Source organism: Asterias amurensis, chromosome 16 (assembly GCF_032118995.1).
Source record: "Asterias amurensis chromosome 16, ASM3211899v1".
Lineage (NCBI taxonomy): Eukaryota > Metazoa > Echinodermata > Asteroidea > Forcipulatida > Asteriidae > Asterias > Asterias amurensis.
Window position 1 is genome coordinate 8,213,201 of NC_092663.1, and position 25,738 is coordinate 8,238,938.

Genomic DNA, 25,738 nt, shown 5'->3' on the forward strand with positions numbered 1-25,738 from the left:
TTGAAACAAGATTTTCACAGGTCAGTTTTACTATACATCTACATTTATATACATGTACCACTCCAAAAAACAAATGTTTACTTTGCCTTTAAAGGCAGTGGACACTATTGGTAAGTGTCTAAGACTAGCCTTCACAGTTGGTGTATCTCAACATATGCATAAAATAACAAACCTGTGAACATTTGAGCTCAATCGGTCATCGAAGTTGCGAGATAAGAATGAAAGAAAAATAACCCTTGTCACACGAATTGTGTGCGTTTAGATGGTTGATTTCGAGACCTCAAGTTCTAAATCTGAGGTCTCAAAATCAAATTCGTGGAAAATTACTTCTTTCTAGAAAACTATGGCACTTCAGAGGGAGCCGTTTTTTACAATGTGTTATACATGTACCATCAACCTCTCCCCATTACTCGTCACCAAGAAAGGTATTATGCCAATGATTATTTTGAGTACATGTAGTTACATGTACCAATAGTATCCACTGCCTTTAAGGCATAGGAGCTTACCTTTGGTAAGGGGCAACATCCCCATTGTCCAGATGCCAACTTGCAGCAGGTGTTGCCGGTCGGGCACTGATGAGTGCTATCGCACTGCACATCCCCAAAGCCATCCGGTAGGGCAAGGTTCTTCAAGACCCATGGGATGGGCGCTGAGGATTTGCTGCAGGTACCGGCCGAGACATCACAGGTGTATCCATTTGGGCAACAGTGGATGCCGTCAGAGCAACACACAGCCTGTAGGGCAAATATATAATCAGTGGTGGATTCACAAAGAGTTACGACTAGTTTTATCTCGAGTTACGACGAGTGGGACTAGCCTTGTGTTTTTAATATCTCCTAGGACTAGTCCTTCCTAACTCTTTGTGATACCGACCGCAGGGATGTGATAGACTGTTGTAAAAAAAAACTTAACTCTGAGCCCAATGAGCAAAAATGCGAAAGATTGTGAGCACGAAAGCTTGTTGGTACGAAGCATGCTTAAAGTATCATTGGGTTTGAAAGCACTACTCTGCATATTGAGGTGTGGTAACAACATTGGAAACATTTATGGTGCACTACATATTGGGTGGCACAGGCTGTATTCCCCCCAGGGAGCTGAGATGGTTTAAGGAATGATTTAAGGCCCAGTGACCAGGGGTAATAATAGTGAAGGGCTGTGAGTGCTATATAAGAAGCAAATATTATTTTATATCGTTATTATATCTTAATTTTCTTAACAATTTGATCTAATTTAATAAATACAATAAATTTAAAAGTAGGGGGGAGGGGGTGGTTAAACAAATCAAACCGATTTCTGGTTAAAAACTGACAATTCTCATCCCTCTATAATGGAAGTATTAGAGCTGCTAAGCAAAAGAGGAGTCTTGCACTTAGCATAAATAAGATACCAGCCAAAATCCAATGGTATTCTACATTGCTAATCATTGGTTCCCTATAACATTTCTGCTTAATGAATTAATCTGGTTCACATAAATTTCTACTTGACAGTTAGAAAACACAAATCATTTCCATGTTAAAGGGATGCTTAAGCGGGCAATATAGCACTTAACAATTCTGCTAAGCATAGACAACATCAGTTGCAAATTGTTTATATGGTACCGGTACAGTGTTTGGCTGGTAACCAATCTCTGGTACATTCAAACAACTTCTATGCAAATTATTGTGCTTTAGAGACTCTGGTGCATTCAGAAAAATGATAGTGTAGCAGAAGAGCCAATGACAAAGACTGGACTCGATTTCATAGATCTGATGGCAACAAAAATGTGTTAAAGGCAGTGGACACTATTGGTAATTACTCCAAATAGTTATTAGCATAAAACCTTACTTGGTTGATAGTAGAAAACATTGTGAGAAATGGTTCCCTCTGAAGTGACATAGTTTTCGAGAAAGAATTAGTTTTCCCCGAATTTGATTTTGAGACATCAAGTTTAGAATTTGAGGTCTCGAAATCAAGCATCTTAAAAGCATATGTTGAGGTACATCAAGTGAGAAGACTTGTCTTTGACAGTGTCCAGTGTCTTTAACCAGACAAAAGGTTACCAGCCAAAAAGGTATCAAGCCACATGCACAATCTACGACTGATGTCTTGCATATTTATGCCAAGCAGAAAGTTGCTAGAATCAAAGAAATTGGGCCCAGATTTGAAGAGCACCCTCACCTTTACTTGGGGGCAGCAGCCCCATTGTCCGCTAGCGAGCTTGCAGCAAGTGTTTCCATCAGGACATTGGTAGGAGCTGTCACACACGACAGAGTCTACACCAGTGGTAGTAAATGCCAAGGTCTTGCTGGACCAGGGAACGATCTCGGCCTGAAAATTAGAGCAGACAGTGATTTGATTTGGTCAAAACTGATACTCTGAGATGCCAACTACACAAACAGGTCGCAATGTGAGCTACAATTGCAAAGCCTATAAGCCTTTTTGAGATATGGCGGACACTGCTACATAAACAACACTATTTAGGTTTGGGTAAATTTGTCTGTATACACCCAAACAAAACAGTAGGCTACACCTTTATCACGTCCACCACACCTCAAAATGGCTTATGGCCACTCACTGCAATTTACTTACAACACACTACAGTTTCGGTACACTACACTCTCACTACACTGTATTGTACATGTACATGTAGTATATACATGTATGTATACTTGACGTACTCCATCCAAAACCATGCACTTTCCCCAAAACTCAGCAAATAGATGGCAATAAGAGCTTATAACAACCATCTTCACACTGTAGCAGGAAATCAAAATTGTGTCTTGTTAAAATTTTATTGGAGTAAAACATTAATTTTTTTGCCTAAATTTGATAAATTGTTTTAAAAAATTTTGAAAATAACAATTCATTTCTTGTTATTGTTGGAGATATCACAGCACTTGTCTATCTTGGTTGATGCTTTGGCGGTCGGCCGTTGTGCTATTTCTGCGAAGTGCATAATTTTGGATCAGAGTGTCACAATAATATGAAAAAATTGGTACAAGCTTTAAAAACAAATGCTTAATTTGACATAACCTACGAAAATGCTCTAACATGTCTAAGATCTAACAAATATCTCAAACCTAACCTATCCCAAGGATCTTTGTTTTCAGAAGGAGAGGTTCTGATTATTATAAATACTACAAGAAAGATCTACTAAGAATCTAGCAGGAACTTAAAGGCAGCAAAACATATCCAGTGCACTCCTGGTTCCTACACGCAGAGGGAAGAATTCATGAATACAGTTAAAAATCTACTAACAGCAAACGTAAACATTCTGTTGGGTAAAAACAATCAGAAAGACTTACATAGAAAAACTGCCACTTTTATAATCGGTAATTACTCAATTTATGCAAACTCGGCTGTGGATGAAAAGTTATGAATGCATAAAAAAAACATATCATGACAAGTGGAAAAGAGTTTAGAAGACTGGGTACCAGACGCCACTCATCACACATTTCTGCATGGTAGGAGACTGGTACCAACAGTTTAAAGAAAACCTAAATGGGTAAATGCACTGCTGCTGAGTGAGACTGCACTACAGCTTAGTAGGGTCACTATCATGAAGCTGTGACCTCATAGGAATGGCTGTTGTTGCTATGGCGATGATAAAAACTTCTTCAGCCTACAAATAAAAGGACAAAACAAGAAAGTTAGCAACAAAATGATACAGAATATAATGAGATGGGATAATACTCCATAAAGGAGTGTTGTGATGGCTTGATATTTGGTTCATGGGAAAAAGTAGGAACATCTAATTGAGAACAAGGTTTACATGTGCACAGTATGGTATAGGCTTAACTAGACATTTCAGGCTATTCAATCATAAACTGTTTGATTTTTCGAAGGGCAAAAAATCAAAATCAAAAATCAGACTAAAGTAGGAAGAATATCATGCCTGGATTTGTGTTAAAGGCAGTGGACACTTTTGGTAATTACTCAAAATAATTATTAGCATAAAACCTTTCTTGGTGACGAGTAATGGGGAGAGGTTGATGGTATAAATTATTGTGAGAAACGGCTCACTCTGAAGTGCCATAGTTTTTGAGAAAGAAGTAATTTTCCACGAATGTGATTTCGAGAACTCAGGTTTAGATTTTGAGGTCTCGAAATCAACCATCTAAACGCACACAACTTCGTGTGACAAGGGTTATTTTTCTTTCATTATTACCTCGCAACTTCGATGACCGATTGAGCTCAAATTTTCACAGGTTAGTCATTTTATGCATATGTTGAGATACACCAACTGTGAAGGCTAGTCTCTGACAATAACCAATAGTGTCCACTGCCGTTAAAGATTAATCCATTGCATAAACCCATCCAAACAGATTCCAAAGAAAGATTGTGTAATCTGAGTGTATCTGCTTCAAGTCAAATCATGCACGCTGCCAGTATAAGTCTCATGTAGTTTTCTATTAAACTTTTCCCTGTCGCATCCTGTCACTGTCCTTTGCGATGTGCGGGGCTGCATACCTGCGGGTAATATAGTGGTAAATTCTACTTTTGCAGCCTCTGACCCACATAGCTGTTTCTTTCGAATTGTTATTTGCATTTTGGTTTGTCTTCGGTACATATTTATTGTTTTGTGCTGTTATACATAACTTTGTACATTTGGTGTTGTTCTGGTAGAATAAATAATAATAATACTAATAATTTTAGCCGTGTGTTCAACTTTACCATTGCTTGATATCATTTCAGGAAAGCTCCGAGGTTTTTGCCATTACTCTCCTCCCTGTCCCTTCTATAAATTACACATGACACCTCAAATGTTTTCTAAAACTCTCCTTTCAATAAATATATGAATCCCACTTGCAAACTTGTCAAACAAATTATGAGTGGGTTCTAGTCTTAAAGTTTCTTTGAAAGTTTATTGTAAAAATCTCTGTATATCAAATATCGAGCCAAAATATTTGTTTTTGTGGCAACATTGTCTAATCTAATGACTTGCTTGCACACGGCTGCATGTATGATTTCACTCTTCACTCTATCAGCATCAATCAAAACTTAATGGGCAAACTTAGAGGTTCAACAATGCTACTGCACATAAGAACATTCGACCTCTGCACTCTACCAAACAGGTTGACATTATGCGCTTAGAGGCTTTTGCATTAGGCGCTTTACAAATGTCTTATTATTATTATTATTATTATTATTATAAATAGGTAGATAGCAAAAGAGGGCTAGAATGCTGGTCGATGGCTGGCATAATAATCCAGCCGTTGAATTCACGAGTTAAGTTTTGTATGCATAGACGTTAGGCGGCATTAATTATAATAATAATAATAATAATAATAATTTTTTTCACAGGACTCGGGAAAGTACTGAGTATACAGTGCTAACACACATTGGTGTATGGGTAAAAACCAAAATTAATATTCTTTATCCCCAATGCAAATTTAACATCTATTATATCGTTGTGGTACCCGCTGCCAAAACATAGGATTCGAACTGCCTCTAGCTGCCGGGCAACCTCGGTAGTCTAGTTGGTAAGACACTGCTCTAGAATTGCAAGGGTCGTGGGTTCGAATCCCACCCGAGTAACATGCCTGTGATAATTTTTTCACAGGACTCGGGAAAGTACTGAGTATACAGTGCTAACACACATCGGTGTATGGGTAAAAACCAAAATTAAATAATAATGTACATTTATTAAACACATTAAACCCATCTTAATTTTTCCTTGTTTAACCAAAAGTTAAATACAGTTTATTTCTGATTACTCATCACTGTACAACCAGCTGTCACTAATATTGATGATTTGTGAACTCAATCTTACAGTAAGAATGCCCCGGCAAAATAAAACAGCCTCTAGATCTGTGGTCTCTAAATGGTTAAAGGCAGTGGACACTATCGGTAATTACTCAAAATAGCTATTAGCATAAAACCTTACTTGGTAATGAGTAATGGCAGTAATGTATAAAACATTGTAAGAAACGGCTCCCTCTGAAGTGACGTAGTTTTCGAGAAAGAAGTAATTTGATTTCGAGACCTCAGATTTAGATTTTGAGGTCTCGAAATCAAGCATCTGATCGAAAGCACACAACTTCGTGTGACAAGGGTGTTTTTTCTTTCATTACCATCTCGCAACTTCGATGACCGATTGAGCTCAAATTTTCACAAGTTTGTTATTTCATGCATATGTTGAGATACACTGAGTGAGAAGACTGGTCATTGACAATTACCAATAGTGTCCACTGTCTTTAAAAGAAACATAAAACAAACAAAAGTTTTAATGAAGTCAACTTACGTGTATTCGAGGGGCTACGTTTTGCGCTCATCATGTTCACTACAGCTAGCGCTTTTTAGAATGCGCATTTTGCAAAAACAGACTACCAGTCTATGCATAGATGGTGTTATTTAATGGAGCCGGTGTGGCGGTTTCAGTCTTCCGCCGTGTTCAGTTTTCCGGGTGACGTAGTTGAACATATCATCACGTTGTTCGAACGGTTTTAGCTTTCCGGCGTGTTCAGTTTTCCGGGTGACCTGTCAGATACCGCCGCGGGTACCCTGGCGAGTACTGTAGTTCTCTCAGCAGTGACCCCAAATTGTTTATATTACGATTCTTTTCTGTGTAGTCACATAATCTCTTGCCCCACTCTTTACATGTATTCATGGGTACAACTTTAGGCAGGTCACACTCTGCTTGCATATAAAACAACTCGTACGATCCACACGTTTGTTACTAGTTGTGCTCGACTCGTGGACGCCGCCATGACAGCTACCGGAGGGTAACGGACAACTCAATACGGCACTAAAAATGGACTACTTTCGCTTGCTGTGCGCAGGCATCACATGACGTAATGCTACCGTATTTGGTCATTCGGAAAACTGAACACAGCGGAAAGTTGAAACCGCCACACCGGTAACAGAACATCTTTCTCAGGATTAACATAGCGGAGACACAACCTGTAACATCATCTTGAACATTATTAAATAGTTTTCAAAAACAAGTCATTTCTGAAAAGAAAAAAAATGATGGGGAAGAAACTTACACTGAATTTTGAACAGCTTTTGAAAGGAAAATAATCATATCATATTGGAGGAACAATAAAAAAAATTGTCCAGTACAAAAACGCAGACTTTTGCAGCTGGAGGTTGTCCCTAGAAATAAATTGAGAAAGTTTAACAGGGAAGAAAGATTCATTCAAGACAAATTCATAGAAGAAGTGAATTAATGATTATTTAACTGAAAATTATCAACTGCGTTGGTACACATCTATCTATCCTACATGTCCTATTAGCCAAAGTAATGCTATCCTATATACGTATGTAACACTGACCAATTCTATGACTTAACTTTAGCTAACCTCAAAGAACTACAGCAAATTTTCAAGGTGTTTAGATAAATTATGACCTTTGAGGGTGAGTTGACCTGGATCAAACACTATGGTCATTTTTCGAATCCACGGCTCCACTTTAGATTCAGCTTCAGGCTCTGTTCTCTCGTCTGATGCCCTGACCATGTATATGCAAAGTATGCGTAATTGTCAAAACAATCACTGGGCCAAGCTAGCCTGAGCTGAATCTGGAGCCGAAGCAGTGGTTTTGAAAAGAGCCTAAGACCGAATCCGGATTGGTGGCTACGGCTACGGCTAAGACCGTTGCCAGGGGTGTTGCAAAGGGCGTCCTATACTTCAATGCATGATGACGCGGCGATCCGGCCGTAGCCGTAGCCGCCAATTCGGATCCGGCCTAAGACTGCTGCAGGTGCTCCTTAGCCACCTGCTGCTGTTGTTCACTATTAAGATATTTTAAAAACAAAACAGCTCAAGCTTTTTATCTTCAATGTTAACGTACATTTTGTGGACCGTCTACAAGCAGTAGTATGGTAGTTCATTTATGTTTGTTTTCCCAACACAAGACCACAGCGCCACTTCAAAGTGAGAGCTACACTTAACTGATTTGGATGTCGACACATATCAACTGCCACCAGGGAAACATTGCCACCAGCTTCTGGGGCCAAAACAGAAATTACCCTTCACAGTCCAGAAAGGGTGCCGGGGATGGTGAAAGCAGGAAAAGGGTGTAGGTGTCAGAGGGGAGAGGACAAATATCTACTTGAACAGGTTCAAGAATTTGTTTTCTCATCTAGGGAATAATAACAAGACTTTATGGGCCTGTCCCTGCTGAAATAACACATCTGTAGCCCTGTGGACAACAGTGGGTATCTTCAAACGAGGAACGTTACACCATCAAAAAACAATCAGAAAAACAGTTTGCACCAAGGGAATAAAACGAGCAAGGGAAATGGGAAAAAGGGTATTTGAAGTTCTCCCTTTTAACCCTGGCGGAATTCCTGTCAGACCATCAAAGGGCATTCAGATTTTGAACCATCCATGTGTACAACTTGCTTCTCAGCGAGACTAGGCTGGGGTGAAGGAAAACATTCTCCCTATTTTACCTCGATTGGTTGAGCGACATTCTTCGTCTCCCATGGGAGGGTCAGGGCTCCTTTGGTGCAGGTTCCTTGTGCGACGTTGCAGATGTAGCCAGTTTGACAGCAGTGGGTGTGGTCACTGCAGCATACCGCCTTTATGATACAAATAAACCAAAGGTAACTTAAATTACTGTGACATCACTATAGTAAAGACCGGTTAACTTCAACGTTTTTCTCTAACCCCAAAGACTCATTTTCTAGGTAACCAAAATGTTGAGACTCTAAATAGAATTGGCCTGCCTGATCAAATGCCAAGCATGTGTGCAACAAAATAGTGGCTTCTTATATGTATATAGTGTGTGTATTTTCACTCAATGACGCTCAAGGTATGATTGACTACATTTGCATGATGAGACCTACTCCTTTTACATGTACATAGCATCATGTAATGGTTTTAAAGATGCTGTGGCGCAATATGCTGCCGATCCGACCAGGAACACCGGGCAAACCCCTTCTTTTTTCAATGAGTGCACTGGGTTCTTTTACATGCGTTACATAACATACGGGTCCAACGGCTTTACGTCCCATCCGAAGGACGAAGAATCATGGTTAAGTGTCTTGCTTAAGGACACAAGTGTCACGACTGGGACTTGAACCCACACGTGAACTTAACCCGCTCCGCCACGACACTAACAGCGAGTCTAAATCCAGGTCGCTCACTTAAATCAACTTCTAGTGACTATGCAGATACATTATAAACTGCGGTTGGTGACTTGCCTTTTACTCAATTATAACACACAGGGGAGGTTCGAATCCTGTTATCGGTAACTTACCTTTGGGAAAGGGCAGCAACCCCACTGACCAGAAGCTAGCTTGCAGCAGGTGGTACCAGATGGACACTGGCTTGTACCACCAGGGCAGATAACAGCTTCAACCTTTTTCAAAGTATAAGACGAAAAGAGTATTAATTTGACGATGAGAAAGCAATCACAGGGGGAATTCAATGAAGCATTGGATTAATAGAGAAGTCAGATACAAGAAGAATTACAGAGCACTGGAAAATGGGACAGGGTTTCAGAAATTACCCCAGTATCCGAAGGAATTAACCTCGATATTCAAATACTGAATTTCTACCACAACAGGAAACCTCCATAACAGAAAGAGGCTAAATTAAAACAACCTCTTCATCTGTCAACTCACACCTGTTATCTTCATGTAAATCCTTTTCCAAACAGTGGACTTTATTGGATCATGGACAAACACATAGGGCTGCTGACTGCCCCAGCAGGCAGATTAACTGCTCACCTGTCTAATGACCATAGTAATTCAATGTAAACAGACCCACTTATGAAAAGGATGTAAACTTATCCAGTTTCTGTGACCAAACCCAGAAAATCTCTAGTGGGGCTTTCCCATTATGCCATCTTCAAACTTGTTCAAGCTAGGCTCAGGTGGGTGAAAGTTGGAGACACAGTATGCATACGTCCCAACTTCAAACAATTTCTACAAAAATTATGTATTACCTTGATTGGTTGGGCGACGTTCTTTGTCTCCCATGGGAGGGTCATATCTCCTTTGGTGCAGGTTCCTTGTGAAGTGTCACAGGTGTAGCCGTTGGGACAGCAGTGGGTGTGGTCACTGCAGCACACCGCCTAAGAAATAAATACACATATTGGTTGTTTTTTTAAGACACTGTACGCTATTGGTAATTGTCAAAGACTAGTTTTCTAACTTGGTGTATCTCAACATAAATCATAAAATAACAAACCTGTGAAAATCGGTTGTCGAAGTTGCGAGATAATAATGAAAGAAAAAACACACTTGTCACATGAAGCTGTGTGCTTTCGAGCAGATGCTTGATTTCGAGACCTCACATTCTAAATCCGAGGTCTCGAATCAAATTCGTGGAAAATTACTTCTTTCTCGAAAACTACGTTACTTCAGAGGGAGTCATTTCTCACAGTGTATTATGCTATCGACAGCTCACCCTTACTCGATACCAAGTAAGTTTTTATGCTAATAATTATTTTGAGTAATTACAAATAGTGTCCACTGCCTTTAACCAAGGACTAACCCCTTGTTTGATTGTGTACAACCAGAGAAAAATATCAACTTTGTTTTTGTCACCAGGCAAACACAACAAAATTCTGAATTCAGATACAAAAGTTTGAAAAGTTTTCATCACAGAAAAGATATCTTGGGATTAGCTTCAACTCCTGGTACAAAAATATGAGAGAGTTCAAATCCGTTAGAGTGACTCACGTTAGGGATGGGGCAGCAACCCCACTGACCAGACGCTAGCTTGCAGCAGGTGTTTCCATCAGGACACTGGCTTGCACTACCAGGGCAGATAACATTTTCAACCTGATACAAAGTAAAAGATGACAAATCAAAAAGAATTAATTTGATGAAGAAAAAAAAATTCAAAGATGGAATGATATGAAGCACTGGGTGTCATTCAATAGAGAAGTCAAGACCAAGAAGAATGACAGAGCATTGGGGAATAGGGACAGGGTTTTAGAAGTTCCCACTTTATCCTAAGGAATTTCCTTTGTCGTTCAAATACTGAATTTCTACCATTACAACAAAGCTCCATAAAAAAATTATACTTTTCGAGAAAACATTAAATCAATTATAAATTCTCGTTGTCGAGAATTACGGATTTATTTTAAACACATGTCATGACACGTGAAACGTGCGGAAACAAGGGTTGGTTTTCCCGTTGCTTTCTCCCGACTCCGATGACTGATTAAGCCAAAATTTTCACAGGCTTGTTTTTTTTATATATAAGTTGTGATACACCAAGTGTGGGCATTAGACATTACTGTTTACCGAAAGTGTCCAATGGCTTTAAAGCGAGGCGCAGGTGGGGTTAGGTTGCAGGAACAATATTTAAAGAGCCTACTGGGAAAACTTTACACAATCAACCACAAATTATGCTTTACCTTGATTGGTTGGGCGACGTTCTTTGTCTCCCATGGGAGGGTCATATCTCCTTTGGTGCAGGTTCCTTGTGAAGTGTCACAGGTGTAGCCGTTGGGACAGCAGTGGGTGTGGTCACTGCAGCACACCGCCTAAAAAATAAAAATACCAATTGTCTTTCCGTTTGTGACGCAACTTAAACTTTTCTTAACCAAGGACTAACCCCTAATCAAATAAAACCCATGTTTTGTTTTATTGTTTTTGTAACCGGAGAAAGTTTCGTTTTTTTTGTTTTTTTCACCAGGCAGACATATTTTTTTAAATTAATTCAGATAACAGTTTGAAAAGTTTTCATCATTAGCTAGCTTCAACTCCTGGTACCAAAAGTAAGAGAGTTCAAATCCATAAGAGTGACTCACATGAGGGATGGGGCAGCAACCCCACTGACCAGACGCTAGCTTGCAGCAGGTGTTTCCATCAGGACACTCGCTTGCACCACCAGGGCAGATAACACTTTCAACCTGGTACAAAGTAAAAGGTCAGTGTCACAAACAACCTCACAATCTCATCACTACAAATACCATAGACTTCATAGTACTTCATGTGGCAACATCACAGTGTTCTTTAGTCAGTGTCACAAACAACCTCACAATCTCATCACTACAAATACCATAGACTTCATAGTACTTCATGTGGCAACATCACAGTGTTCTTTAGTCAGTGTCACAAACAACCTCACAATCTCATCACTACAAATACCATAGACTTCATAGTACTTCAGGTGGCAACATCGCAGTGTTCTTTAGTCAGTGTCACAAACAACCTCACAATCTCATCACTACAAATACCATAGACTTCATAATACTTCATGTGGCACGGCACAGTGTTCTTTTTGAGAGCGATCTTCTGAGCAATGAATAAAATAAAAAGATGAAATTGCAATAGACCGATCCATTAAGCTCCGCCCCATTGCGTATTGACCAATCACAACGCAACGAAGGTCCGACATGCATGTGTGTATCTTGGCCCGCGCGGCAGAGTTGTGCAGAAAGGCATTGGAGAGTCCCACGTGTTCTTGCTCACACGTGCGTTGTGGGTGGAGCCTACTTGATCGGTCTATTATTTGACAACTGTAAAAAGCTGCATGTATAGCCCTTTTCACACTGCGTCTCTTAATCCTGTGGAAAACAGCCCCATGAGTTGTTTTACTCCACTGTTAGTTACCCTGGTGCACTTTCATACTGCGCTCCTCTAGGTCCCTACTTCCTGGGTTCCGCTGGCACCTAGATCACCCCTGTGGTTTTAACGCTTACCCCTACTCCAGAACAGGCGGTTGCCGTTCCTTGGGTATGCCCATTTCCAAGGGTTAAAGGATGGTCCATTATTTCCAGGGCTGCCCCCAGGGAATAGAGTAATGCGAAAAGGGTTCATGTAGGGTGGAAAACAGTACTATAAAAAAGCCTGCATGCAATGCAAAATGACTACTAGCATCAAAACAGTAATGGGTGAACAACAGCATTTTATATGAGATTTGGAGGTGAAGGCGTTTGGTGGCTTTAGAGGGAGGAGGTATGTCAGGAATTGGCATTAGATATCTACAAAGCATAATTTCACATCATCAAACTTTTCTCGTCATCAAACTAATACTGGGCGACCCTTCAAATGCTTAATTTGTTTACCAAAAAGTAAAATCATTTGTTATGTTAAATTTCTTTGGCACGACACAATTCATGAAAGGTCAGGTTGTGACACCACCAAACTGAAAACAGCAGCACTGGAAAGATGAGCTGCGATGGGAGTGGTACCAGTGATTCAAGCGAGGTACAACTTGAGGAGGAGACTACGGGCAAATGCTAACTAGAAAGAGTGAGAGAGAAGCTATGACGCAAATTAGTCTGGCTCCTCAGTTGTAGAATTAGCTGTTCATAATGTTAATTGCACACAGGGGGACTTTATAAAGAAAGATGGTGGCACCTTTTTAAGGCTTATTTGAGGACTGACAAATTGTTTGCTCTTTTTTTGTGCTTATGGAAGTTAAAAGCAATTCGATTTCAAGCAATTCGTGCAGACTCAAAATGCATTTTTTGATATCACAACAAAACAGAATTTAAATGCACATTAATAAACAACTGTTATAGCTCCACCTTAGCTACATACTACTTTCATTCATAAATGTATTTCAGCATGGCTTCAAACCGCTTCAAACAGCCACAACCATACAACCATCTATAGGCAAAGTCACCCAGCTTTGGTTATGAAAGCCAAGGTTTTGGCTATGGAAGCCAAAGTCACTGAGCTCTGGCTGTGGGTAGATGACTATTGACCCAATTCACCTGACGTCATTGTCAGAATAATTTTGGATGCGCCATTTTGGTGGTAAATGTAAATTTGTTTGACTGAGCGCCTGACAGCGGCCACTCAAATCAGCTCTGTGTTTGTTTGCTAATTTCTTAGTATATTGCTCAATTTGTGTTCTTATTCTTATACAACTGGATTTGTTACTACACCTGGAATCTAAAGGACTTTTTCTGTGTATCCTGGAGTCATCTGAATTGTGAAAATAGTGTTTTTCTGTTAGAAATTTTCACTGTCTCAGCTGAGAATTCTGGTGTATAAAGCTTACACACACTTACAAATGTAGGTGGCTGCATCCTGTGCAGTCATCCACCTAGTCCATGGACATTGTTCTCCCATCTGGGGACAATGGAGGTAAGTATCCTTTTCATTCTCTCCCTGCTTGCTAGACCATTGTACTGTACTGACTCATCTGTGGTCAGCTTTGTTCCATCAGCATCAATTGTGTCTGGTGCTTGCATTCTGCCAAAGACACATCTAGGCCTCATCCACCATCGAAGATATCTGAAGTGCCCTGTTTCTTACTATGACAACTCCCCAGCCACTTTTCATTTGGAAATTGTGATTTTTGGTGACATTGCTGTAAATCCCAGCCCTGAAGGTGTAAATAACTCAAACTCAGCTATGCCCCATCCACACGTGCTACAACTCTTCTGCCTTCCTGTATATTATCATTACAGAACCTTGGCCTTTTTGTAAATCCCAGCACTGTTTATCGACCTACACATCGTGGTTAAAAAGCTGGTCGCCGTAGAACTGTTCATAATCCCCCTGTACCCGAAGTTACACCCCCTTCTGTTCCAGTACCAGTGACTACTGCCAAATCTCAACTCAGCCTTTGTGTTCTAAACACACAGTCCATCTGTAACAAGTATGATGATTTTGTTCTGCAAAAAGATCTGGACCTTGTTGCCGTTTCAGAAACATGGCTGAGACTAGACTTGACTCAAGTCCCAATCCCGTGCCATCCCCAGGAAACTACTGTTTTGTGTTGCTCTGCATTCCCAAACCTGTTCCGCATGCGGGACAGGGACTTGACGATGTCGCAGTCGCCTGGTATGTAAATATATTCACTTATGAATATGTAACATTGTTACGTGATACGTTTTGACCAATCAAACGCACCCAAAAAGAAGACTAGTTCATTTGTCATTTGTGGGTTAAGTACTTAGTTGATGATTGAAATACATTTTTTAATAACCAATTAATTATGAAACAGAAAGCACTAAATGTTCATTTGAATTTAAGTAATACGTTGTAACATACATTGGGGTCGGTTTTGTTTGCAAAATTTGAATTTTGGGAAGTGCAATAAAACGACTTATGACACCGACACCCCCTTGCCTGCTAATGAGTTTACCCGCCCCACGTGTGTGCCGCGTATAGACGCGTGCATTTACAACGTCTTCTACTGTGATGTCACAGAGTATAATGAATATTTTACCAACAGGGCAGCGCTTCCACGCTCCCATTGGTTTTGTACATCTCCCCATTTGGGGAGATTTTCCAATAACAACGTGCAGAGCAAGAAACGACTTCGTCAAGTCCCATTCTCGGGACCACATTTTGACGGCGAGCGCGCACTGTACTGTATGCTACGGGGTTGTTTCATAGTAAGTTGAGGTAATAGCTTAGGGACCTCTCACACGAGAATGGGACTTGAATCAAGTCTAGGCTGAGACCAGACGACAACTTAACATGTCGTCAGTGTACCCCAGCTGGCTACTACTTTCATCACATCCCAAGACCTCACAAGACTGGTGGAGGAGTTGCAATACTGTACAGATCTACTTTATCTGTCTCTGTGAAAAATAATGACGTCCAGTACACAACTTTTGAATCTCTTCATGCTGAAGTTTTCCGGAAACTCTAAATCTGTTCGCCTTGTCATTGTATACAGACATGAGAGGGATTCAAACGGCCAACATGTGACTTTCTCAAGTTTTCTAAGGGAGTTTGAGAATTTGATTTTGGAATATCTGCTTCATCCATCGGAAATCATCATCACCGGCGACATTAACATTCATGTTGATGACATCCATAACACCAATGCAAACCAGTTTAAGCATCTACTTCAAGCTTTTGGTCTCACCCAGCATATCCAGGAGCGGACTCATCGTCTCGGTCATTGCCTGGACCTTGTCATAACTCGTGAAATCTCCCCACCAATTGTCTCAAACTTTGTTATTCTACCTGGATTATCTGACCATTATGCAGTCATGTGTAATTTGAGTCTGTGCAAGCCCAAAGTCCCAACCGTCACTATAAAGAGCCGACAATGGAAACATGTGAATCCTCCCGAAGTGTTCCACGACATAGGCACTCAGATAGCAAATCTAGAAGTTGATCATGACTGCTTGGATTCCTATGTCAGCCAATATGAGAGTACAGTCAGTGACATCTTGGATAAATACGCACCTTGGAAAACGAGATCAGTCAAGGTCCGAACTGAAGTCTCCTGGTTCAATGATGATATTCGTACAGCGAGAAAGATCTGTCGTCAACTGGAGCGGAAGTGGCGGAAAAATGGCAAATTGGCAATACAACGACAAGAATATCGCAACCAATGTAAAGTAGTTAGGAATTTGATCAACCAGGCAAATATCATCCATTATTCATCTCAAGTACAAGAATCCTCAGGAGATCAAAAGAAGCTCTTCAAGATAATTGGTAAGTTGTTGCTCAAACCCAAAACCCCTGTCCTTCCATCCACCTACAATAACCAGGACTTAGCAAATGAGTTCCAGAAATTCTTTGTCACCAAGATTTCAGACATCCGCTCATCATTTTCATCAGTCCCTTACAACGTGCCGCAGACATTGCCACATCTTCAACCCGAGTGTAGACTATCTGTGTTTGAACCTGCCACTGTTGATGAGATTCAACGGGTTATTATGAAATCTCCTTCAAAATCCTGTGAGCTGGATCCAGTATCAACATCCATGATAAAGCAAAACATTGATATATTTGTACCCTTCATCACTAAGCTTGTAAATGAATCTCTCAGTTCTGGTTGTTTCCCCGATAGCCTCAAAGTTTCCTACATCAGGCCGCTCATCAAGAAACCAAACCTGGACAAGGAGATAATCAAAAACTACAGACCGGTTGCAAACTTAAAATATCTTGGAAAAGTCATCGAACGAGTAGTGTCATCACGTATTTCTGATCACATTCATACTTTCAACCTGTCCGACGTGTTCCAGTCAGCATACAAGCCTTTCCATGGGACCGAGGCTGCACTAGTCCGTGTGAGCAACGATATTGTCTCTTCTATGGACAATGGTAACCTTACAGCACTAGTCCTGCTAGACTTGAGTGCTGCTTTTGACACTGTTGATCATAACATCCTTCTCTCTCGGCTCCAGAATCACCTTGGCATAGAGGACACAGCCCTAGCATGGTGCAAATCGTATCTCCACAACAGAACTCAGCATGTATGTATTGGCACTGCGATATCCGACCCTGTTGTTTTGAACTACTCTGTGCCACAGGGGTCGATACTCGGCCCGCAGTGGTTTACGCTGTACACTTTACCGATTTGTGACATCATCCTCAAATTTAATCTGAATTACCATGTGTACGCAGACGACACTCAGCTATACATCACGTTTAAATCTTCTCAAGAAAACGCCAATGCATCTATTGCAAGACTTGAGAAATGCATACAACAGATTCGACGTTGGACACAACAAAACTTCCTGAAGTTAAATGATGATAAGACAGAGTTCCTTTTATTTGGGTCACGTCAACAGTTAACTAAGGTTTCAGTGCCATACATCTCCATCGGTGATGCTCGGATAGCTCCCTCGCTGAAAGCTCGGAACTTAGGGGTTATTTTTGATTCATCGATGACACTTCAGCCACACATCAACAACATTGTTCGTTTATCATCATATCACATCAGGAATATAGGTAAGATTCGCAAGTACTTGGACAAAAGTGCCACTGAAAAGGTCATTCACGCATTTGTTACTTCTCGTCTTGACAACGGCAATGCTCTTCTCTACAGTCTTCCTAACAACCAGATTTCCCGACTTCAACGGCTCCAAAATACTGCTGCCCGCATTGTGACACTGTCTAGAAAATCCTGTTCTATCACCCCCATTCTGAAACAACTACACTGGCTCCCTATCTCTCAACGAATCATCTTCAAGCTGATGCTCATTGTCCACAAAGCTCTAAATGGCAAGGCTCCCCACTATATTTCTGAACTGCTTCAAGTTTACATTCCATCAAGGAATCTTCGATCAAGTTCCATGCTTCTCCTCATTGAACCCAAGTCTCGACACTCATGGGGTGACAGGTCTTTTTCTTCAGCCGCGCCACGCATCTGGAACTCTCTACCACTTAATCTTCGATCTTGTCTTTGTACCGCAAAATTCAAGTCTCTTCTCAAAACTTATCTTATGTCACAGGTTTTCAATGACTAATTTTGTTGTGTCTGTTTTTCATTGTGTTATGTTTTTGTTTTGTTTTGTTTTGGTTTACTGCGCCTTGAACACCCAGCAGGGTGGATATGTGCGCATTACAAGTCTTATGATTATTATTATTATTATGTGTGTTATTCAGAGAAGTGCGTATTTTAGGCAAAAACATTGACCACCAACATGGTGAGCGTGGCATCAGTCGCCTCGTGTGATGCACGTGCAAGGGGTCGATACTCCAACATGGCTGCTGAAGCCAACAGCAAACAGCCATAGCAAAAATCACAAAGCTTTGGCTTCACCTGCGGCTATAAGTAGATCACTGCATCTGCCCATACTCCAACATGGCTGCTGAAACTAACAGCCATAGCCAAAGTCACTCAGCTTTGGCTTCAGCTGTGGCTATGAGTAGATAACTGTATCTGCCCATACTCCAACATTGCTGCTCAAGCCAACAAACAAAGACACAGCCAGAGTCACTCAGCTTTGACTCCAGTTATGGCCGTGCTGAACTGAAGCCATGATCAACATCATGCAGTTAGCGGGTGGATAGCTTTGCTTTCCTTTGCTTTAAAGCCATTATACACTTTCAGTGCAGAAAAAAAATAGCAGTTTTTAATAAACCATAATAATAATAATAATCGGTAGCGTCATCCTGGTTTGGTAGAAAAGGCTATAGAATGAAAGGCAAATGAAAATGACATTCCGGATGAAAGCAAAAACTGCAACAACAAAAAAATGATTGAAACCTCTGTGGTCGATTCTTCTGCGTCCAGTTTTTCACTCCACGGCAGTGACTCCATGTTCTTGTCACATTTTTTTGTAGTGTCATTGCATACGTGACCATTGGGGCAGCAATGTACTTGGTCTTTGCAACAAACAGCCTGAAATTTCCATTCGAGGAAAATTGTAGCATTGTGACAAAGCGATAGACATTTCTTAATTTGATAAAATATTCCCCCACAAAAACAAAAACAAAACTTTTAAGCCAACCCCAGCTACAGTACCCAGAGAATATCTACCTACTTACATTAACAAATATTTACCTCAAACTTGCTTTTTGAGAAGTAATTAATGTGTTTCTGTATTTTGCTACACATTTGTTTGTAAAGTTCCAAAAACTGATTTCTCTAATGGCTTCCAAAGAAATTTTTAGCTTGAAACTAAAGGACAAGTATAAGTATACTTTTTTATTATGGATCTGTTCGATTTTTTTTTATCCTACAGTAAAAATAAATATGCAACAAACCTACCCTGTTGATATTTCATTTCATAAGGTGGCAGTGTTTTCATATGGACAAAAATATGGAGCGGTTTTGTCCATGCAGGAAGACTAATCCATAACTGGAATACACAATCTGAGAAAAATTTCATGCAGAAACGTTTCTCAGATTGAAGTTTATTTTCATCTATGTCTCTAAAACCACATTCCTTTGAAGGGAAGTGTTTCTCAAAATATAACATATTATCAACAGCTGCAGCACTTCTTACCAAGTAACATTTTTGGACACAATTGGTAATTACTCAAAATAATTATCAGCACAAAACCTTACTTGGTAACAAGTAATGGAGAGTTGTTGATTAATATAAAACATTGTGAGAAACGGCTCCATCTGAAGTGATGTAGTTTTTTGAGAAAAAAAATGTTTTTCCACGAATTTGATTTCGAGACCTCAATTATATTTTGAGGTCTCGAAATCAAGCATCTGAAAGTACACAACTTTGTGTGACATGGGTGTTTTTTCTTTCAGTACTATCTCGCAACTTCGACAACCAATTGAGCTCAAGTTTTCACAGGTTTTTTATTTTATGCATATGTTGAGATACACCAAGTGAGAAGACTGGTCTTTGACAATTACCAATAGTGTCCAGTGTCTTTAACAGCATTACGAAATAGGAACTAAATTTCTTTTGATCCTAATGAAATACTGCTTCCCAACCAAATTTATTGAAAGAAACTGATTAGAACCTTTGGCAACGGACAGCACGCAAACTTCCCCACTGTCGTGGTCAAACAGCACGTGAAGTTTGATTTACACATGTAACGGTCGTTACATTTTATTCCAGTCTCGACCTGTGGATCCTGAAACAAAAATGCTACTGAGTTACCATGGCAACCATCCAGATATTAACTAAACATTATACATGGATTGGATAGGCTGTTGAAAAATCATGAAATGTGAGTGCAAAGCGTGAAAGCTTGCAAGCGCTAAGCCTGTTTACATACATTTGTCTTTGGTTTTTAAACGTCCGTCTGCAGTATATGGTTTCTATGAGGTCGTTCACACGCCGTACTAAAGTTGGTCTAAGTCCACTTAGACCGGTTCGGGTTCAACCTTTGTGCGTGTGAACGCAAATAAAGTTAGACCGGATCGGGTTTAAACCCAAAAACTTAAACCGTCCAGCGAGGCGGTCTAAGTCTAAACCGGTTCGGGTTTATCTTTTAACACTGCGTGTGGACAGAATGACATCCGGTTTTAACTCACAACGGACGACCCATTGTGTGGTTCAATGCACACGCCCGGGACCCGGAGTGCTTGTATACGGTTTCTGTTGCCTCTGATGCTGAAAAGCACCGAGTATTTATATTACTTTCTTGCCGCTTACCGAGTTGGCGAAACCCTCTCGATCGGTGTATGCAGTTTAAGACAGGCCCACGCCCATGATTTATTAAATTCTGAAACAAAATTATATTTTCCAAGCTTTTTTTGTTGAGTGTCCTACAATAAATTGTTTTCCATGCGTATACTACGAGCGCAGCGAAGAAGCATATTTTGTAATGCTTCTCATCACATGTAGAGCGCTGCCATCCCATAGTGATCACTCTCTGACATCCCATAGTTACCATCACCGATCCCGTGGATGTGCCTTTCTATTGCCGTCACCGTTAAAGCGTGCTGTACTTTCAATCTAGGAGAATGAACTGCAGTGGGCGCGAGGCTGTGTGTAGGGGGAAATTCCCTACGCCAGTAATACCACCACGTTGTTGGGAAGTTGGGAAAATACTGCAAAGTACATGTATTTACGTAACTTGCACGTGTGTAGTTGTGTTTATGAACGAATCGGAATAAAAATCGCGGCACCAGCTTTTGAGAGATCGCAACTTCCAATCGATTGAAGTACAAACTAAAAGTATTTATTAAATCGGAAACAGTGGTATAAAACAAAACACAAAAATGAAACGTGTTCTGTTTCATGGAATATGGACAATATTTTGGTGAGTTTTCTCGGCGGTTTGTATCAATATTTTGTTTGTTTAAAAAAATAATTTCGAGTCGTGTTCATGTTTGTTTTAAGTGCCCATATCCTCCCAACGGTAAAACTGTTACCGCGTTCGATTGAGCCATTTGTATCCAATAATTATGCCCTGTCAGATTATGGAGCCAATCAGAATTGTGAATCACTGAATCCCACCGCGTTGTTAGTGAGGTGAGGATTTCATATGATGCACCCATGGGACCAAGGAGAAAGTGTTTCTAAACACTGGATGCCTTAAGACACTAGACGGCAATAGACTTCCATTGTTAATTGAATTCTTAAAGTGGATATATAATTTGATAGTAATTGTAAGAACCTGCGATGTTTGAAAGCTCGCATACATGTAACTCCCAAGATTTGTTGTATGTATTCTTTTTCTAACTGTCTAAGATATCGACTTACATCACAAAGTGAGCACTACACTTAGCTTAATCGCTGTTGACCCAAATCACCTGCCACCAGCGATACGGCGCAGCCTTACCCTAGGGCTGCAAAAGGGAACACCCCCTTCACAATACATTACAACATGAAGGATGTAGGCATGAGAATCATCCACTAGAAGCCTGGCTGGTAGAGCAGAATGCACTACCTCCTAACTTAAACCTTCTTAATGTTGCTTATCACAATCAAACAAATTAATGCTCTCACTGACATAGAAAACACTGAAATACGAATAATGAGTATGTACACAAAAACATTTGAATAATTTACCTTAATTGGTTGAGCGACATTCTTTGATGCCCATGGGAGGGTCAGGGCTCCTTTGGTGCAGGTTCCTTGTGCGACGTTGCAGATGTAGCCATTTTGACAGCAATGGGTGTGGTCACTGCAGCATACCGCCTTTATGATACAAATAAACCAAAGGTAACTTCAATACCCATGACAAATTACTACAAAACTTTTGATTCATCCTGTGTATTTAACAAACGAGGACCCAAAACAAACAAACAAACAAACAAACAAATAAACAAACTGAGATTTTGACCTCCACTCACAATACCATTCTTAGGAGAGTTTGAATCCTGTAAACGGTAACTTACCTTAGGGAAAGGGCAGCAACCCCAGGCACCAGATGCTAGCTTGCAGCAGGTAGTACCAGTTGGACACTGGCTTGTACCACCAGGGCAGATAACAGCTTCAACCTGGAAGATATTGATTAAAATATAAACAGAATTAAAAAACAGGAGTTTTAGAAGAACTCTGAAGTGTGGGTGCTTCACAAAGCGAAACACAAGTTCTGGGCAGTATGTCACCCTATCGAGACCAGTTACAGAAACAGTAAGAAAACAAAAGATTCTCAAACTCTAATTTGTAACTTAATTCAAGCCCATCACACCAAACATGGCTCACTTTGTTCTGAAAAATAAATAAATAAGCGGGACAGGCTGAAACTGTGTTCAAAAGGAGTGGACGTCGTAGCAACTGTCAACAATCTGTTAAAAAACTTCTTTCTGACTTCTTCCTAACTTTTTTCACCCTATCGAGACCAGTTACAGAAACAGTAGGAAAACAAAGATTCTCAAACTCTAATTTGTAACTTAATTCAAGCCCATCACACCAAACATGGCTCACTTTGTTCTGAAAAATAAATAAATAAGCGGGACGGGCTGAAACTGTGTTCAAAAGGAGTGGACGTCGTAGCAACTGTCAACAATCTGTTAAAAAACTTCTTCCTAACTTCTTCCTAACTTTTTAATGTTTCACAATCAAACAAATAATGCTGTGACTGACATACATGTAGAAAACACTGTGACAAAATTAATTAGAATGTATGCAACTTAAGAACTTTAATTGATTTACCTCAATTGGTTGAGCGACATTCTTTGTCTCCCATGGGAGGGTCAAGGCTCCTTTGATGCAGGTTCCTTGTGCAACGTTGCAGATGTAGCCATTTTGACAGCAATGGGTGTGGTCACTGCAGCATACCGCCTATTTGATAAAAATAAACCAAAGGTAACTTCAATCAAAACTTTTGCTTCATCAATGTGTCTTTAACAAACGAGGACCCTTAACAACAAACAAATAAACAAATAAACAATACAAACTGAGATTTTGACTTGCCTCCACTCACAATTACATACATGGGAGGGTTTGAATCCTGTAAACGGTAACTTACCTTAGGGAAAGGGCAGCAACCCCAGGCACCAGACGCTAGCTTGCAGCAGGTGGTACCAGATGGACACTGGCTTGTACCACCAGGGCAGATAACAGCTTCAACCTGAAAGATATTGATTAAAATATAAACCGAATTAAAAAACAGGAGTTTTGAGAGAACTCTGAAGTGTGGGTGCTTCACAATGCGAAACAAAAGTTCTAGGCAGTATGTCATCCTATCGAGACCAGTTACAGAAACAGTAAGAAAACAAAAGATTCTCAACCTCTAATTTGTAACTTAATTCAAGCCCATCACACCAAACATGGCTCACTTTGTTCTGAAAGAAAAAAAAAAAATAAGCAGGACAGGCTGAAACTGTGTTCAAAAGGAGTGGACGTCGTAGCAACTGTCAACAATCTGTTAAAAAACTTCTTTCTGACTTCTTCCTAACTTTTTTTCACCCTATCGAGACCAGTTACAGAAACAGTAGGAAAACAAAAGATTCTCAAACTCTAATTTGTAACTTAATTCAAGCCCATCACACCAAACATGGCTCACTTTGTTCTGAAAAATAAATAAATAAGCGGGACCGGCTGAAACTGTGTTCAAAAGGAGTGGACGTCGTAGCAACTGTCAACAATCTGTTAAAAAACATCTTCCTAACTTCTTCCTAACTTTTTAATGTTTCACAATCAAACAAATAATGCTGTGACTGACATACATGTAGAAAACACTGTGACAAAATTAATTAGAATGTATGCAACTTAAGAACTTTAATTGATTTACCTCAATTGGTTGAGCGACATTCTTTGTCTCCCATGGGAGGGTCAAGGCTCCTTTGATGCAGGTTCCTTGTGCAACGTTGCAGATGTAGCCATTTTGACAGCAATGGGTGTGGTCACTGCAGCATACCGCCTATTTGATAAAAATAAACCAAAGGTAACTTCAATCAAAACTTTTGCTTCATCAATGTGTCTTTAACAAACGAGGACCCTTAACAACAAACAAATAAACAAATAAACAATACAAACTGAGATTTTGACTTGCCTCCACTCACAATTACATACTTGGGAGGGTTTGAATCCTGTAAACGGTAACTTACCTTAGGGAAAGGGCAGCAACCCCAGGCACCAGACGCTAGCTTGCAGCAGGTGGTACCAGATGGACACTGGCTTGTACCACCAGGGCAGATAACAGCTTCAACCTGGAAGATATTGATTAAAATATAAACCGAATTAAAAAACAGGAGTTTTGGGAGAACTCTGAAGTGTGGGTGCTTCACAATGCGAAACAAAAGTTCTAGGCAGTATGTCATCCTATCGAGACCAGTTACAGAAACAGTAAGAAAACAAAAGATTCTCAAACTCTAATTTGTAACTTAATTCAAGCCCATCACACCAAACATGGCTCACTTTGTTCTGAAAAATAAATAAATAAGCGGGACGGGCTGAAACTGGGTTCAAAAGGAGTGGACGTCGTAGCAACTGTCAACAATCTGTTAAAAAACTTCTTCCCAACTTCTTCCTAACTCTAACCTTCTGAATGATTTTATCACAATCAAACAAATTAATGCTGTGACTGACAAACATGTAGAAAATACTGTGACAAAATTAATTAGAATGTATGCAACTTAAGAACTTTGAATGATTTACCTCAATTGGTTGGGCGACGTTCTTTGTCTCCCATGGGAGGGTCAGGGCTCCTTTGGTGCAGGTTCCTTGTGCGACGTTGCAGATGTAGCCATTTTGACAGCAATGGGTGTGGTCACTGCAGCATACCGCCTTTATGATACAAATAAACCAAAGGTAACTCAATCAAAAATTTTGCTTCATCATAGTGTCTTTAACAAACGAAGACCCTAAACAACAAACAAATAAACAAATAAACAATACAAACTGAGATTTTGACTTGCCTCCACTCACAATTACATACATGAGAGGGTTTGAATCCTGTAAACGGTAACTTACCTTAGGGAAAGGGCAGCAACCCCAGGCACCAGACGCTAGCTTGCAGCAGGTGGTACCAGATGGACACTGGCTTGTACCACCAGGGCAGATAACAGCTTCAACCTGGAAGATATTGATTAAAATATAAACCGAATTAAAAAACAGGAGTTTTGGGAGAACTCTGAAGTGTGGGTGCTTCACAATGCGAAACAAAAGTTCTAGGCAGTATGTCACCCTATCAAGACCAGTTACTGAGACAGTAAGAAAACTAAAGATTCTCAAACTCTAATTTGTAACTTAATTCAAGCCAATCACACCAAACATGGCTCACTTTGTTCTGAAAAATAAATAAATAAGCGGGACGGGCTGAAACTGTGTTCAAAAG

At 40.2% G+C, this 25,738-nt stretch overlaps 1 protein-coding gene across 4 annotated transcripts in view; it reads right to left on the reverse strand.

The window, feature by feature from the left end:
* LOC139949238 (uncharacterized) overlaps positions 1-25,738 on the reverse strand; it is a 47,563-nt gene that overhangs the window by 6,147 nt on the left and 15,678 nt on the right. For 2 of the 4 annotated variants that reach the window (XM_071947629.1, XM_071947630.1), the window contains exons 9-26: positions 25,375-25,476; positions 25,060-25,188; positions 24,510-24,611; positions 24,194-24,322; positions 23,429-23,530; positions 23,113-23,241; positions 22,353-22,454; positions 22,024-22,152; positions 20,024-20,137; positions 18,804-18,938; positions 11,695-11,796; positions 11,299-11,427; positions 10,616-10,717; positions 9,877-10,005; positions 9,187-9,288; positions 8,378-8,506; positions 2,158-2,307; positions 507-734 (exon numbers count right to left, since the gene is read on the reverse strand). In XM_071947629.1, coding sequence (XP_071803730.1) covers positions 507-734; positions 2,158-2,307; positions 8,378-8,506; positions 9,187-9,288; positions 9,877-10,005; positions 10,616-10,717; positions 11,299-11,427; positions 11,695-11,796; positions 18,804-18,938; positions 20,024-20,137; positions 22,024-22,152; positions 22,353-22,454; positions 23,113-23,241; positions 23,429-23,530; positions 24,194-24,322; positions 24,510-24,611; positions 25,060-25,188; positions 25,375-25,476 — 2,244 coding nt within the window. The remainder of the gene's footprint in view (positions 1-506; positions 735-2,157; positions 2,308-8,377; positions 8,507-9,186; positions 9,289-9,876; positions 10,006-10,615; positions 10,718-11,298; positions 11,428-11,694; positions 11,797-18,803; positions 18,939-20,023; positions 20,138-22,023; positions 22,153-22,352; positions 22,455-23,112; positions 23,242-23,428; positions 23,531-24,193; positions 24,323-24,509; positions 24,612-25,059; positions 25,189-25,374; positions 25,477-25,738) is intronic. The other 2 variants (XM_071947631.1, XM_071947632.1) reach the window with 2 other exon arrangements.